At 40.7% G+C, this 17,412-nt stretch overlaps 2 protein-coding genes across 5 annotated transcripts in view; one reads left to right on the top strand and one right to left on the bottom strand.

The window, feature by feature from the left end:
- Window positions 1–5,584, top strand: part of TMEM181 (transmembrane protein 181) — a 36,183-nt gene extending 30,599 nt beyond the window's left edge. For 2 of the 4 annotated variants that reach the window (XM_074862738.1, XM_074862740.1), the window contains exons 16-18: window positions 734–800; window positions 995–1,021; window positions 1,716–5,584. In XM_074862738.1, coding sequence (XP_074718839.1) covers window positions 734–800; window positions 995–1,021; window positions 1,716–1,794 — 173 coding nt within the window. In that variant the 3' untranslated portion in view covers window positions 1,795–5,584. The remainder of the gene's footprint in view (window positions 1–733; window positions 801–994; window positions 1,022–1,715) is intronic. The other 2 variants (XM_074862739.1, XM_074862741.1) reach the window with 1 other exon arrangement.
- A 3,078-nt stretch (window positions 5,585–8,662) lies between these two features.
- DYNLT1 (dynein light chain Tctex-type 1) lies at window positions 8,663–14,203 on the bottom strand. Its single transcript, XM_074862737.1, has 5 exons — window positions 14,084–14,203; window positions 11,019–11,060; window positions 9,673–9,796; window positions 9,377–9,454; window positions 8,663–9,091 (listed from the first exon to the last, which is right to left on the bottom strand). Exons 1-5 carry the CDS (start codon window positions 14,108–14,110, stop codon window positions 9,021–9,023), a joined length of 342 nt encoding a protein of 113 aa, XP_074718838.1. The 5' UTR covers window positions 14,111–14,203; the 3' UTR covers window positions 8,663–9,020.
- Window positions 14,204–17,412: the final 3,209 nt, after the last annotated feature.

Raw genomic sequence — 17,412 nt, 5'->3', positions numbered from 1 at the left:
GCTGGTCCCTTCTCTAAACTTTTTAGAGTTGAGAGGGACGGAACTGTTACAGAAAAACGCTATTTTGCCATTAAGAAAGACGAGAAATGGCTGGGTGAGGATAAAGTTAAAAACTTGCTGTTGAGTTGCAAGAAATATTAGTTTATAGAAGGCAGAAGGCCAGGAAAAATATGTTTATGGCAAATTGCTGGACTGAATTTTACTTGTGTATAATTATGAACTGCATAATTATATATATATATAATATATATAATCCTATATATAATATATATAATCCTTCACCTATTTCAAGGATGAAAAATAACTGCATACAAGGGATTACAACTTTGGTCTACTATATCTGTAGCTTAGAAATAACCAAGAAGTTAAAGAAGGCTGTGCTTTTTAAATACATATGAACATTTGAATAATGATTAAGAATAATGAGGTCTGACTTAATTACTCTTATGTGCAAGTTGAAATAATATGACATAGGACACTGCAGAAGGGAGGAAATCCACTTAGACAACATGGAGAATATCTGTCTGAAAATGAGATAGTTATGTCATCTCCTTAACTCTTAAGAATACCATGATGTTGTAGCTGAAGGGTGAAGAATTTAGAGAGAGTTCCTGTTTGGATATAGTTTTGTGACTGCCTTGGAGATTGTCGAGTCTGCTACAGTGTTGAGTTAGAAGTCCAGCCTCATTTCTGTATTTAATGTGCTAAATTAACCCTTATTTGTGTTTTCCAGAATCACAGTTGAAAGACAATCCTGCTTTTTCTATGCTGAATGATTCAGATGATGATGTGATTTATGGGTAAGATTATAAAATACCTATGGAGAGTTACTTTTGGTGTGGTTTTTGTAATTTTCCATATTCATTAAATAAATTATTTGTAAGTTCTTTGTGAAAGTATTCTGCCTAAAGAACAGAAACATAGCCTTATTCGGAAACAGAAATGCAATTAGAATACATGTTATTTTGTTTTTCCTTTTTTTGGTTTCTAAAAGGGATTGCCATGACACTGATACAGACAGGTAAGAAAGTATTAGGATGCTTGTAGGTCATGGAGTGAAAGCAGCAAGAGCTGTGAAAGGAAAGGACTTCCTTTTAAACGGGGAAGGGTTGCAGGAGTCAGGTGGAGTTAGCAAAGAGGCAGCTCATATGTAAATGCTTCAGGGAAGGAGAATGGCTCTTCTTAAGTGTCCATCACTTACTGAAATAAGAATAATTAAATCTAGCAAAACTTCCTAGACATGAGAATTATAGCAGTGCTTAAAACACACCCTCATAAGATGTCTCTGTGCTAGACCCTGAAAATTCATTATCTGCCCTTGTTTTCACCTCTTACCAGACACTAAAGTGGCTGGAACAGTGAGGATGGGATTAATATTGCAGTAACCCGACCAGATTTGTGCTAGACTAGCTACATGCATTGTCTGAGATAGCTTGCCTTTGTTTAGTTGGATAAGTAGTGGTAGTACCAGCTTGCTTCTGTACAAATCCTTGTGAAAAGTGGCTTGTAGTTACTGGAATAACTTTTATTATGCATCATCCTTTGAAGAGAACTCTTATATATTGTTCATATTCCCCACAAGGAGGAAAACAGATACCAGCTTCTTACCCAAATAACAATTTGATACCTCAGTGTAGTTTAGAACTTTCCTGTTTATTTTGGACTTCCTATCTGAACACCATGTTCAGAAGTTTTAACAAGTATCTGTTTCACAGGAGTGACTATGAAGAAATGCCACTTCAGAATGGCCAAGCTATTAGAGCCAAGTATAAAGAGGAATCGGACAGTGATTGATTGATTTTGATGTAGACAGACTTGTTCAGCTGGAATTAAACAATTTTGAAGTTTTCCTAGATGGAAAACTTCCTTGGCTTCCTTACAGTCTGCTGTCATCTGAACACCGACTCCCAGGAAGGACAACCTGCTTCTATTTCTGTTTATGAAGTTAAAACTGAAAAAAAGAATGCTTGAAAAGGTTGTGGTGAAAACTTAAGAAACCAAAATTTTTACATGTCTTATAAAATGCCTGATAGCAGGATGTCTGGGGACTAAAATCTTTAAGTCTAATTCCATTTAGAAGTGTCACTGATTATGTGCTGATTTTAAAATTGCTTCCTTGCTCTTTGTTTTTTTGGGTTGGGGTTTTTTTTGAGGATTATGTACAGCATACTGTCATTCATCTGTTGCATTTGTGTTAACTCTTTTGTATATTGTCCAGTGCTGTAAGAAATGTCTCATTTCCCTTTCAATTTTCTACCTTAGTCTTTTGAGCTGGAGGCAGGGAATGAAGTATTTTAGAGTTGGGGTTTTTTTGTTGTTGTTTTTTTTTTTCTATGCAAGAAAACACAAGCTTTCCATTCTTCCTCCAAAGAAGTGATATAGACTTAAGACCATTTTTTAAATTCATTTAAATGAGTTTACCAGATTTGTAAGTGCAAGATACGTGCAAGTAGTCACGTTCTAGTGAGCCAAAAGAGCCTCAGTGGTGCAAAATTATTTGTATAATATATGTTTTATAACATGCTTTACTGCCACAACAGAAGTGTGTGTTTTGTTTTTTTAAACATCCCTTTCAAATGGAAATATTTATGCAGCAACAAATCTCAGAAGGAAGCCTCAGAAGCGTTTTTTGTATGCTGGAGGAAATTGTTAAGATTTACAGAGAATACACTACGAAAGTTTCACAGAGAATTACAATTTCAAATTTCCAAACATTTCATTTTTAGAGGCTTTTTTTACATCAGAATTTTTCCTTAATTTGTATTAATAATCTACATCCTAGTAACAACTGTGGCTGCTCATGTATTGAACGTGCACGAAAGTTAGCTTTTGAGCATGTTCTGTGCATAGTTCAACTTTTGTCATACCACAGTCGCCACCTGTACTGATCAGAACTTTTACTAGCACATTTGTGATTATCTGTATTCCATCTTGTGCTGGAACAAAGTTACATGGGAATTAAGTATTCCTAGTACAATGCTGCTGCTTCTCTAAAAATTGTTTTTCTCCTACACCATTGTTCAGTTCTTTAAAGTGGATGCTGTTTGTTTCTAACTACTTTTGTTTTCAGGTACTTGACCCGTCTGAAAGTATCTTTTTTTTTTTTTCATGGATTTGTAACTGTGATTTACTCTTGTAAAATTTCTCCGCCGTGCTGCTGTAGCAGCACTGTTAATGTATTTGACAGAAAATGGTGCTGGCTGACACTAGGGAATCGTGCTCATCATTGAAGTAGTTCAAGCAGAACAGTGCAATGAATCCTACTAGACTTGCTGAATCATATTGGGAAAAAAGTGGATTTGCTCTGCTTTGATGCAACAACTATTCTAGGCCATTCCCATTGCAATAACCTCCTGGTAGCTGTTCAGGATCGTGCAGGGGAGACTTCCCAGGACAGCAGTTTGCTTGGAGAGGACCAAAGGAACTGCTTCATGTGGCTGCATCCTTGCTATCGTAGAACAGTTCAGATTAAATGAATGCTCTGCTAAAGACAAGTGTGGTAAGATACTATGTGTGTGAGAGAGAGAAAATTTCCTAAAATTATGTAGAGCTGTGAAATTCTTTGAGGGTATTTGACATTTAAAACTTTCTGTACCCGGGATCATTTATTTGTTAGAAGCCAAAGCACTGTTGTATGGCTAAAGCAAGGAAACTGCTGGGGAGGAAGGGAAGGTTTTTCTCTTTAATTTCTTAATTAATTGGTGTCAGTTTAGAACATATAGGGAAACATTACAGAAATATTTCAAGTTAGTGGTGTGGATTTTTTTCCATTGAATTGTAGTAAGCTGTACCTTCAGCACTTCCTTTTAGACTTTTTTTTTTTTAACAAGTATGTGAAATGATCTTTATATCCTAAAAGTGGAGAGCCCATTCTCATTTTTACTGTTCCCCAGATGATACTCTTGAGGCTTACAGCTGTTTGAATTTGCAGAGTCAAGACTTGGGAGCCAACTAGGCATCCTCTGCACAGCATCCTTTGCACACCCCAAATCCTTTTGACTTCCATTCCAGTAACAGTGGGTACACAAATTTGGTCTTCAAAAATTGATATTTACATGATCCTTATATAGTCAGATCTTTTGGGTTTTGATATTGTTTGATCCTGTTCTAAATTGTTCTGATTTGACCAATGTGCAAAGTACACTGATGTTTCTTTTCACAGTCTGAACTGGTTGTTACAGTTAAACCTGAAATACAGGGTCATGCTTTGGGATTTCATTAACTAAAGACAATATTTTTAATCTAACTTTGAGATGATAATTTTTTTCTAAGCTGTTCTCAGCCCATTTCACTTGCTGTTTTGTTTGCATTAACTTTTCTACATCACTACATTCAAAGTGGAAATAGGAAAGCTGAGAATGGGAAATGTGTAGTTAAAGTATCTCACTACAGAAATAATGAGAAAATAGTTTCCTTGTTAATTTTGAGAGATTATATTTAAACAATGTTTGCCTTGCAAAATACCTTTGTATTTCCAAAGTGCTAGAGTATAATGGTAAGCTTGGTTGAAGCACTGTTGCATCAAATTCAATATACAGTAAAAAGGCAAAAGCAGTGAAGCAGATAAGGAAATAGTTTTGCTAGTAAGAAATCTCAATTTCTCTCTTATTTCCACAGTTGGAAAGCAGAGACAGTATTTGGGGAATATTACAATATGGATTGTAAACAGCTTGGGAGCAGGTGGCATAAATTCACCTCTGAGTAAACTATTGTAACCTAAGGGTGAAACAGAAGATATCTGGGTAAGAAACTAGCCTGGCTTTCCTTTCATTACTGTTAAAGTAATTATTTCCATCACTAGTGGAACTATAGAAAATGAGAAAAGTATAAAAAAGGCCCCACAGCATATAGGGTTCCTGCTTTGAAGGAGATGCTGTCTGTTAACTGCAAGACTTCCACGTATGCAATGAGCAAGAGGGACTTTTAAGAACTCATTGAGTCTGAGCCATTCATGGCAACCATTTTCTGCAGTATTTGCTTTAAAAATACAGTTGGTGTTGGAATTGGTTGGAAACTTTCCTAGGACGAGCAAGGAAGAGGAAGCATAAGGCTTAACACCAGTAAGGAGCAGCTAGTGCAACAGACCCGTGGCACTAATACTGGGGGAAATGGGAGGATGGTTCCTGCTAGGAAAGACTTCGATCTGTTGTCTGAGCCAAAAGACAACTTTGTATCCAGTCACCTAAGTTTCCCTCCATTTCCTTCTGCTTATGCCAGTAATAACCTTTGCATTACTGTAAAACTTTTTTTAGAAGTCTGTAAATATGTAAAATGAAAATATGGAAAAATTGTGTACCAAAATGGTATAAAAATGTGTAAGATAAATGCTCTGTTTAATGAGAAGCTGTAATTAAAAGCTGCTTTGAGAAAGTGTGCATGAGGATGTGTTAAATATTCTATGTATCTAGAAGTTGTGTTAATGACAGCAAATTATACATTTATGTTGGGGAACTTCATGCTAATACAGAATATGAAGGAAAAACTAGTATTTTACTTCAAGCAAAAATTGGGTATTGAGTTTCTTGGAAGACTTCGTGTGCATAATCATTGTTAAATATGTTCATAATAAAGTTTTATATCTTTATATTGTATCTTGGTTTTATTTTCCTTCTAGTGAATGACTAACTGTACCATTTTCCTAACTTACACATATTTTCAGTTTACATGTATTTTCTTATGCATATTTAAACTTGGTTAATTGCCTAAGGCTGGGATCCAGGAGGCTGTGTCAGCACCAATTAACCAGGGAGTTATTTTAGGTTGGATTGTTAGGGTTTGTTTTTTTTTTTTTTTTTTTTTTTTTAAGTACCCTGCCTGGGCTAAAAGGTGGAAGGAGAGGTTGCTAATTTTCCTAAGAACTACACTAGCCAGTTCACAAAGGGGAACTGGCATTCTCAAATGGCTTAAGTGTGGCTTTGCAAAGCCTGCTGTGGTCACCCTGGCAGTAAAACTTCCCCTGGTGAATGTCAGTGCCAGCTCCCTTTCTGCTGAACACGCGTGCTTCACCTGAGCTGCTGTCGGATGCCTCTGCCAGCAAGGCTGGAAGTTCTCCTACTTACCCAGCAATGATGTATCCTCTCAGCACAGCCAGGAGGGGCTGCCCCACCTCCAACCCATTGGCCAGGAATAAAAGTTTAGAGATGGTGAAGATGCTGATGTCATTCATCTCCTCCTTATAGCTCTGTATCTTCCAAGAGTCTGCTTATAGCCGGTAGACTGCGAAGTGCTCAGCATGTCACCCTCTGTGGGGGGCAATGCCATTCCGCGTATAAGCTCGAGCAGAGACTGAAATCTCATTGCGTGCTGAACGAAACAGCTGTAAACATCTCTGCACAAACGGGTGCACAGCTTACTCTTGCTTTAATATCAGAGATAGTAGTGCTCATTTACCAGCAGCAGTTAATTCTGAAGCCATTTCCTTTAGTTAGTTAAAACAGTTAATGGTGGAAGACAGCTCATACTCATTTGCAGCAGTTACAGTAAATGATGACCCTCCCCCTTCCTACTCCTCCCCCTCCAGATCAGGGCTGACAAGCCCCTGACTTCTACAGCTGTAGTCATAGGAAGAGCCATGGCAGTAAGCTAGAGCCAGGAAACAGGGACTGACTCTAATTACCTTCCTGAATACACCAGCCCACAGTTTGTGTTAATTAATTACCTAGAGCTAGGACTCTGCAAGCTCATCACCCTAATGCTTTACTAGGGCACTGAGATGAGCAATTTAAAAATCAGTAACTGCACAACATCAAGACTGTAACATACAACGGCTATAGCATTTTACAGAAAAGCCCCATCTTAATTTGGGGGAGAAGGGGGACCAACACCCAAAACCCCACAACCCCTTTCTGTAGTCCTGAAACAGAGGAAACATTGGTTATTGCTCACGTGTAAAACAATCTAAAAAAACGTATCTATCTACCTTTCTGCAGCACAACTTCTGTTTTAATGCAACAGGGTTTTTTCCTCCCATACAGTTTTTACACTGACAAGTGTCTCAACCTTTTTTTCTGCAGTTCAGCACACACATGAACCAACAAACAGCAAAAAACCAACAGATTTGCTATTATTAACATGAACAAAGGCCAAGGAATGTTTGAATGGCTTGACCAAGAAGCTGAGTATTTATAGAAGTAAATATTGACTCAAAGTGCATGAAAACTATTTCTCTTAAAAGTAAATGAATAGCTCAGTAGGTACTGCACTACCAGCACCATTCTGGCATGCTGATGGAAAGGACATAAAATATCCAACCATCCAGATCAAAAGTTTCCTTAGCAATTCAGAGATTAAAAATTCATTCTCTTTATGACAAGTTTCTCTCTCACCCTGATGACTATTTCAGGCACTTTATTCAATCTATCTTGTTTTAGTATTTTCTTCTTACAGGTGTTGTATCAAATACTCAGCATTATTTCTAGTCAAACCCAAGCTAAAATTCTCTGCTACAGAAAGGTAAGGTACATACTTCTCAGTGTAAGGTATATACACCTAGCCCTGAGGCACTCCCTAGGACATATGCTAGAATAAAGAAGTGGCTCATCATGGAGGAGAAGTGTTTACAGAGATGTTTTGAAACTGGTATGCTAGCAGAAACATACGAGTCTTACAGCTGTATTAAGTCTCAAATGTACCAAGCCCAAACCTGCTAATAAAGACAACTTTTGTGCCCTACTGACAGCAGAAACTGATAGGAAGGAAGAGGGTTGTAGCCTTACCTAGCACAGGGTTTTCTAGTCTGTTGGGATACATCGAGTAGAGTTATCACAAAGAGCACCCCTGTGCACCCAGCACTGTGAAAAACAATCCTCTACTGTCATTCGATTTTTCAGTATTAAGTCTTTCCAAACAGTGGAAACATACTGCTGTATCAGCAGTCACCTCATCCTAGACAGCTTTAGCTGAGAGCCAGAGTCTGAAAATATTTGACAGGCATTCTTAAACATAAGCAAATGCAGGTCACTCAGACTGCCTCTAGCCCAGGAGTACTCTCCCATAGCTGCTTTGTAAGTAATTCTTTCAACTTCACTAGCAGGGAGCTACTGCTTACAGAAGCAGCAGTTCACAGAGGTAGTCTGAAATGCATAGCATGCTTCCATTTCTTTAATTAGCTGACAAAGAAAACCTTATCCAAACCTACGCCGAAAACTTGTTTTACTTGTTACTCCTCTGCAACTTCACTCTAGAAGGCAGGACACTTATTCACTTTATTTAGTCGCGTTGCCTTGAGGCAGTTTTTTTTCCCCCCTTTCAGAAAGGATCATGTTTCACCAACTATCAGAACTCCTCACACTATCAGCAGAATCAGTGTAGAAGGTAGCAGGTAAGTTCAAGACCTACTGAACACATGTAATTGGCTGCAGTAGTGAATGATTGCTCATGTAGAGCTTGCTGAGCACTTCTAGAATGTGAAAAACTTATCTTTGTTCAATAAAGACAGTTATTTCTGTTATCATTCCAAGCCCTGAATACCACACAATCAGAATAAACAGATCCCAAAAATGCAGCCAAGTTACTTTCTGATAATCATCTCATTCTGTAGCAACCAACTCTGGCAAAATTATAAAAGTGCTTTGTATTCAGCTACCTTGAAGACAATTAAAAGAATTGGAACTTTTTTTTTTAACAACAAAAAGAGTTAAGTTTAAATGAGTCACACCAATGATTATGAATTCAAATAATTTAATGCTAACCAAGAGTACAAAGTGTGAAAGTCAGTGTCTCATTTATATTGGTCTTAAAAAAGAAATCTAGAGAAAGTGTTTACACTGCAGCAGATTTCAGTATTAGCACCTTGAAGAGAAGTTCTTGAAGTGTTAAGACAGTATGGCAACACTGGTACGATACTAAGTACAAACATAAACCATGTAACAGCATGTTTTCACATTTCTAAGTTTGAAAAAAAAAAAAGTGACTTAAAAAGTACATTAAAACCAGAAGTTGTTCAGTGTATTCACAGTTTTGAGTAGAGATGGAATCAAGTGCTGGATTAGAAAAGAGAAGGATGATTGATTTCAAGGCAATTATATTGCAAGTCCAAAGGCACTGACAATACAGTACATAGTCTTATTCTCCCATCTCACAGTGCAGGTTCCTACAAATACAAAAAAGGGTTTCAGAGACAGAGAAAAGTTACAGTGATTAAATGCATGCCCTTATATGCATGTTTGTAATTGTTTACATGAAGAATCTTAAGAATGAAGCTTTCACAACAGCTAAGCATTTCATATATAGCAGAGAGATTCATCAGAGCCAAATGGAAAAAATACCAAACTGCATGCTATTACTCCAAAACTCTAGCACCTGGAAGAAAAAAGTGTACTGCCTAGCCTTAGCATTAAAGTTGCAAGCTGAAAAATCCAACAGTTGTGTTCCTTACCATCACTGGAGTTGTCCCAGAAGCAAGAGCTTGCTGTATGTAGCCCAGCACCATTCTTTTGCATAATCACACAGGTCACTGTTAGTCAGTAGAGAAGCTTTTATTAATTTATCACTAACATTAATTACCATTTAGCTACATTTTGCTTAGCACAGTACATACATACACACATATGCATACATACATGCTTATGAGTAGTTTACAGACATGACTCTTGCTAAGATCTTCCCCCACCCCCTACCCATCAGTGCACTTGACTGTACCAGCTTTAACAGAAAAGAGAAAGTTGAGCTCACCAATATACTTGAAAGGCTTCCCCAGCTTTGTGAGTTGGCTCAGTGTTTGTTCCACCACACTTGTTGTCCACTGGTTCACTTTGCTGTGCTGGTAGGCATTGCCACCTATCGCACTTTCTATGGCCTATTGGCGACAAACACATGAAGGAAGCTGCACCATTACCAGTCTACCAGGCACCCATTAAGCCATTCCAACATGGAGCACTAAAGATGACACCCCACACCTACAGAAAAAAATTCTAAATACTGCTTGTCCATATCAATTGGTGAAAGTGTTTTCAATTATTAAAAAACCCTGCAGGTCAGAGTTTGAGTCAGGCATAGGGGAAATCATTATAGGTTCCATCTTCTCTTCATTTTGTAATATTTTGATTATCCCAATGTCCCCAAGACAGAGTTATGAAAAGGGTCTTGCATTTAAGCAGTCCTGAAGAGATTGAAAAAATACAGACAACAATGGCTTATTCACACATATGCTTCTATGGAAATGAACTTCACATTTTTCAGCAGAATTGTTTTTGGGAAACAAAACCCCAAATCAAAACAAAAGACCCATAGTTGCTGGTTACTAATACAGCAGAAGCTTTCAGCCAAATAATTCATTTTACTTATGAGGGTTGTTTCCCCTTCAAGATACAAATAAAAGGGCTTTAAAGCTGCATGTTTTTCATTGATACATTTTTTTCCTCACATAAATTGTTTAAAAAATAACCACAAAATTATTTCAGATTCAGAAAAGATATGAGCATGTATTAAAGCATGTGTATTCAATTTACAGAGACTGACCAAAGCAGTTGTTTTGCAACAAGAAAAAGATTGCACTAGTGTACTCTACGAAAGGAATTCTGGATGCAAAAAAAAAAAAAATTCCTCTGGAAATTTTCTTGACAGGAAATTCATGTTTCTTAGCAACAGTAACAGCTCAATCATTTCAAACAAACAAGAACTCCTTCTGGAGGAAAAGCATCACAAAAGAACACACTGACATGCATATGCAGACAGCCTATAAAAAACCCCACCCTGTACGTTACCAAAACATAAAATCTATCTCTACAGGGTTTAACATAAAATATTACCCTAGAAATTCTAACAGGGATACACTGCAACCAGAGAGGAGCATATGAAATTATTTTCATTATCTCTCAGATTTGTAATACATATCACAGCTAAAGCTAGGTATCATTTCCACTTGAAGTATATACATTGGTTAAATCAACAATTATCTATACTTTGATAGCAACCTATTTAGAAATCTATTACATATCAGTTATCAGATTTTCTTGAATACCTTTCAGCACACAGCATACTACACTTCTACACCACCAAAATGAAAATGTTAAGTTTACCTCTTTAATGATGCCACTGACTTCATCAACAACAAAGGAAGTCTACAAGAAAGTAGAATTTTAAACAATCAGTGGACACATTCTTCTGCTTACAGAGTTTCAGCTTTGTTAAGAACATGCACTAGAAGCTTAATTTATGCTTGTCAGACTTCTTGCAAGTCAGAAGATACCGAGTCTTCCTTTATTTGCTCATATGTCCTCTGGCTTCCTGAACCCAGTCAAGTTAACATTCTTAGCAAAGTAATGGAAAGTAACAGATGAACTAATACTGGCTAGCCTTTTGAGTCAAAGTTTTCAAATTTTAAATGGAAAGTATTTTAAAACAATATCTATAGCACTTCTGTACACATATATTCTCATTCTACAATAAGCATTAATGTCTACAATTCACAGTGGGCTTGCAGAGATAACCTGAGTGTGCAGACACAGCTTACAGTTAAATGAAACTGACATCTCCAGGGCACTGATGCAGACAAAACATCAATTCACAACTCAAGGAAAAGCTGTCATGACAATCTCAGCAGGGGATAAGAAGAAAACTGCCCCTTGGAAACCAAATGGGAAATCTAGCTTGCTGGACTACCCACCACCTTCAGCCTTCTCTCAGGCTCTGGGAAGTAGACAGTAAGGATGTGGAATAGGGACAAAGATGACCCTAACATTTTACTAATCTTGAAACTGCTACCTGTTTACTTGTATGGTTGGTATGCTTTCCTGTTTTAGTCCCTCAAGTATTGCTGCCGCCCATGTAAGGTGGTTAAATCAAGTCACCACCACTGCGGGGGGCAGCCCAACACACCCCCGCAGCCGTTCAAACGGCCAGGGAGCTCTAACAGGCAGGATCCCTCACGGCCAGGGACTGCGTTTTTACTACTGGTAACTCACAGCCTCACCTCACAAACCAGAAGAAACGAATCAGACAAAAGAAATGCTCATAACAGCAAGCTAATTAATTTCAGAAGGCCGAATAAGGATTTCAGAATGAACCTAATCAAGCATATGTTGGCTGAGTTTTCACTGGGAGGTCTGTCAGCTTCTCCAGCTGCTGAACGTGTTTAACAGCGTAATTCAGGTGTGCAGGCAGGACGCAGTTACACCTGCTCAGGAGAATTTCAACAGTATATTCATAAACCTTTGGTCAGAAGGTGAACAGTCTAACAGGCTTCAATGACAAGTGACATTCACAAAGATATGAGCAGCTGAGTGATCTTGGTGACAGAAGCAACAGCACGCCCCAGGAGACATGCAGGCAAAGCCTTTTCTATAACTATTCGGAGGCACCAACTTGCTCGCACACTTCAACATTTTTAAAAGCTTTTATGTGCTGTGGCAAACTGGTTTTTATTTTCAGCTTCTTGACTTTGATTTAATTTTAATATGCCTCATTTGTTTTCATGATACTAAATTTTATGGGTGCTTACATTCTAAGGTGCACCAGTTTATTTAACCAAATAAGAGCTACAATTATTGAAATACTCTTTCCCATAGAGCCTAAGTTAAGAATCTGCATGCCAGACATGCTGGCAGACATGAAGCATGCTGTCAGGCAAGATGATAAACCATATACACTTTTTTTCTTCACAAAGTCTAGAACTCTGCTCAGAAATGCCTTTGAATAAGTGCAAATGTGGTTCACCAAAGTAAACTGAATTAAATTCAGCCCAAGTCCTCAAAGGTATTTAGGTATCTAATTTGTACTGAAACAAGTGGGAAAGAGCCATAGATTTGAGAATTTGGTTTTAGAGTTGCTGTTACTTCTTGACCTCCTTCTTTTCTGGGATGAGAGTGTATATGGGTTTAGATGCATGACAAAACAGAACACAAAGTTCTGATTATTCAGCTTTGTGATTTATGTGCCGTAACTGAGCTGTCAAATAACACAACACTACTAGTCCATCTTTTAATAAGATTATATAAACACCTTGTGTATTAAAAATAAAGGGAAAAAAAATCAGAAGCTTTATGATTTCCCTGCGCTACCCCTCTGGCTCAAGGAAAGCAGATGTGATGTTTCTGATACCTTGTTTAAAAGGGGTGCTTCCAGGCAACAAATGCAAACTGCAAAACTGTATTATTTTTTAGTAACTCTGAAGACATTTTTGAAAACAGTTATAAGAATGATGTTCAAGTATGTTAATTATATATATATTTTTTAAATATCTGTAACTGTATAACACGGGCCAGGCCCAATAACGAGGACAAGGCTTTTATAATAGCACAAGCCTGACACACCTTCATTCCTACCACTGCTTTGCTATTGTCTAACCAAGTCACAATGCAGCTGTTTAAGAACAATGCAGCAAATTGTCACAGCTCGGAAAAACTGTCCCTCTGCAAGTGCAACACTTGCTGGGCAGTCATTTAGCATGATAAAGACCCTTGATTTATCCGACTTTGCATCTTCATTAATGGGGTATAATGTCTCATTAGCGTGCCTGTAACATGGAGTCTACCTACCTGAACTCGTCTTTCCGCACAAAAATAGCTTATTCGAGTCTTCCACTGATCTAAACGGTACCAGTAAACCTTCTACCACAGCACCCGGCTTCATCCTGCCGGTGAAGCCAGAAGCCACGATACCCCTCGCGAGCGTTTTCTCCAAGTGATCTGCAGCGGCAGCTTTCGGGAGAGAAACCGGCATGGGTGGGCGCCAAAGGAGAGGCGCCCAGCGAGCACCCGAAACGCAGACGAGGGGCTGGCCCACCGGCCCGGCCGGGAACCAGACCTGCGCACACCTCCACAGGGCCGGCGAGCTCCCGGGACGGCTCCGGCCCGCCCGGGGGGCGGTGGGCGGGCAGCGCCGCGCAGCCGGGCGGTAGGAACAAAGGCTGGGCCTGTCTCTTGCCGTTGCCCGGGACGCGCGGCTCGGAGACACCCGCCAACGCCCGGCGTCCCCCCGAGGCAGGGCGGCAGGGGGCTCCCAACGGCCCCGCGCTCGCCCAGGGGAGACCGGGGCGGACAGGTACCGCCTTCGACCCTCCGCCAGCCCGCAACCTCCCGACAGAGGAAGCCCGGGGGCAGCCCCGAAGCTGCCCTCCTCCCGCCCCCCCGGCCCGATCCGTTACCTCCTCCCCCGACTGGAAGTCGTCCATCTTCCCGGTGGAGCCCCTCACACCGCAACCGACACCCCGGCACCAGCACCACCCCACGCGCCGGCCGCTGCTCACAGTGCGCCTGCGCCTCTGGCCCCGCACCCCCGCCCGCGCCGGGCTGCGGCGCTTGCGCAGCGCTGCCCGCGGGAGGCGGCGCCCGACCACCGGGGCCGCTCGGCGCTCTACGCTTGCGCGCCGCGCGCGCCTCTGCCTCGGTTCCGTACAGCCCGGCGCTCCCCCGCCCGGCCCGTTGGCAGTGCGCATGCGCACTCCTGCCCCCCTGCTCCCACCCCGCCGGTCTCTTTACGCCTGCGCAGTGCGCTCTGCGCGTCTCGGGTGCGTAGCAACGGGGAGAGCCGCTGTCGCTGCGTCAACCGCCGCTAGGGGGCGCGGCCTGCCCAGCGCCCTCCAAGATGGCGCGGTTTCCATAGCGACAGCGCGGGGGAGGCCTGGCCGGAACCCTGTCGGGGAGATGCTGCTCGGTGGGGTGCTGGGACCGCCATCGCCTTGTCAAACGCCCCAAAGCCAGGGGCTGAGATAGAGAAGGCTGCTTGTCGCGGTTGTGTTTTTCATCCAGACAGCTTGCCGTTTGTGTTCAGTGGGCACACCTGGAGAGAGATGGGTCCCAGAGGCGCTTCCCTGGGACCCATCTTGTTTCTGGAAACTGAGCTTGAAAAGAAGGCCTGAGCATGTCATGTTGTCACCGAAATCGGGAATGAACCTCTTAACACCAATGTAGCATTAAGAAGCAGGCATTCTCTTTATTACAGTGCCGGATGCACTCCACCTTATGTGCATACGGAAAGACAAAGGCACACTCATTATATACATTTAAAAAATGAATATTTATATAATTCCCGAGAAGTACTCATTTCTGGGGAATCTAATGCATATGTTAAATACCTGCCTATTTCCAGGAAATCTAATGTATACATTGTGAGACTGCATCAACACACGCAGGCTTGCTTATCTTGACAGTACAAAGCGCACTGAATCGGGGAAGGGTCGCTCTTCGGGTGTAGGCTTGCTTATCTTGTCGGTACAGAGCTTATACAAAGGGGCCTATTATTGATATATTATTGTTTAAGTTTTTGGTATCAATGTATGCCTGGGAACTGAAAAACAAAATGGAAAAACATGAAGAATATCTGAATTCTTACAGTTTAAGCAGATCCTGTTATTTAAGCAGATCCTGTTATTTTTAGCAGCCAGAATCAGAATCTGGACAATGAAATTGAAAGGGCACGCTTTCCGCAGTTTATGGATTTTGTGCGTGTGTGTGGTGTTTACAGGTTGCCCTAATTACTGATGATGCCAACCTCTGAGAGCTGCTCTAGACAGTGAAAGATGCTGTTCAGGTTCAGAGTGGCCTGGATGAACTGGAGAAATAGTCTGAACAAAGGAGAAAGTAACTTACTGGGGGCAATACAGAGGCCTATACTGAGCCAGGAATAACCAGCTCTATGAATGCAGACAGAGCAGGACCAACTCACTTGGTAGCTGTTACATAGACAAGAGAGTAGGGGGGTGTATTAGGTACAATTTACCTCAGTCTGTCACATGATGCTGCTGTTAAAAAAAGGAGATGCTGTATTGTGACATGTAAATGGACATACAGCTTGCAGGACGCAGGAAACACCATGTCTGTTGTACTCTGTGCAATAAGGCCTCACAGGGAATACTGTGTCCAGGTTTAGATGTTGTGTGTCAAGAAGGTCGTGAGTGAGTTACAGCCTCAGGGCCTGAGTGCGCTGACAGGCCTCAGCTGCCCTGAACAGCCTCAGCTGTGGCCTCCACCCCTGCGCCCTCTGCTCCAGGCCTGTCCCAGGCCTTGGCCCTTCATTTTGACCTTGTCTCCAGTCAAATGTCTGGCCCTGCCTCCTGTTTCTCCTGAAGAAGACCCCAACCGGTCAGCTTGCTTTGGGATTGTGTGGGCACCCTGTGGGTAGCACCTGCTTTGCCTGCCCCACTGGGATGTGGTGGGACTGTGGCTGGCTGATGAGCTTGCCCTTGACCCCTCTCCACTGAGCCCTGCACTCACTGCTCCCTCTAGGCAGAAAGCAGAGGCAAAAAAGTGAGGCCTATGGGAAGGCTGAACAAGTGGTTCTTATTTAGACAAAAGAATAAAAGTCTGTAACTTAGTTACATTCTTAGTGCGTATAAAATACTGCAGTAATTTTCCACATCCAGATGTGAGAGGGAAAAATACAATGAGATAAAAGTGTGACAACTAAGTCTTTGGTTAAACATAAGGGAAAGCTGGTAGTAAGGCTAACGTTCCTCAGCCTGGCTTTGTGATACTACAGATCTGTCACCGTGGGTAGTTACAATCATCAGGTTATTTCTGGTCTTTCATTTAGTTAAAGTTTTGCCTGAAATGAAGGCTCAGATCACCCAAATATTCTTTGTTGGGCTTAGCTCTGTGACCTACTAACAGTTGCTTTCTCTTCAGTGATACAGCTGAAGAGGGTGATTAAATGTGTCATACACAGGTGTTTGAACCTATTTAACTTAATGAGGTTATAAAATTGCAGGCTGATTAATTTTGCCATGTGAATAGAATTGCAGTGCTTTGTTGAATTTTAACTAAAAAGATTTCTTGAAACACTAGAAGAGCTTCTGCACCATACATACAGTTTATCTGGTAGAGCCAGGAACAAAAAGAAGATTGACCTACAAGAACAGCCTTCTTTTCCAAACTTTGAAATAATTTAGATGTAATGTTGAACTTCGTTACTCACACTTGGTTCTGTAGTAGACTGAAGTGGGGTATCCGATCCAAATAATATTTTAACTTTTTATTGCTATCTGAGATCAGATTTCCAGGTAAAATAATTTTCTTCTTTGCACAGATACATAAAAAATAAATACTTTTGAACTTTTATGTATGCTAATTGCTTTGTCATTCAGACCTGAATAGAAAACTATTTTGTTTCCAGGAAATAACCGCTTACCGTACAAGCGGAGTTTTCTGTGCAAGTCCTGGTGACATTGAGGTCAGTTGTATTTTCATATCTATAGTATTAGAAAAAGAAATTATGTAGCACTCAAAGCCACTTCTCTTCCTGTGACTGGCTTGAAGACTGAGCATGTTTTGATGATGTTGGTCAGCTTTTATAGTCTCTTATGCTGAGTCTTTTTTTTAATGTTAGAAAAATTAAGAACTTCTCTTTGATTCCTAGTTGCTGTTGCTGGTAACAAAACCACAGACTTGGCAAAAGCTGTTGTAATGCTATTGCTCTTCTTTGAGTGCATTTGCTTTTAGCTGTTTTGGGGATGCTCCTCTGTGCATATGTCAGTCT

Source organism: Strix uralensis, chromosome 3 (genome assembly GCF_047716275.1).
Source record: "Strix uralensis isolate ZFMK-TIS-50842 chromosome 3, bStrUra1, whole genome shotgun sequence".
Classification (NCBI taxonomy): Eukaryota; Metazoa; Chordata; class Aves; order Strigiformes; family Strigidae; genus Strix; species Strix uralensis.
This window is presented reverse-complemented; position numbering and strand designations above follow the sequence as displayed.

Coding starts and splice junctions, on each gene's coding strand:
- DYNLT1 (XM_074862737.1), bottom strand. CDS start 14,110: ATGGACGACTTCCAGTCGGGGGAGGAG. Junction 9,797..11,018: donor TCAGTGGCATCATTAAAGAG/GTAAACTTAACA, acceptor TGTCGCCAATAG/GCCATAGAAAGTGCGATAGG. Junction 9,455..9,672: donor GAAGCCTTTCAAGTATATTG/GTGAGCTCAACT, acceptor ACTGACTAACAG/TGACCTGTGTGATTATGCAA.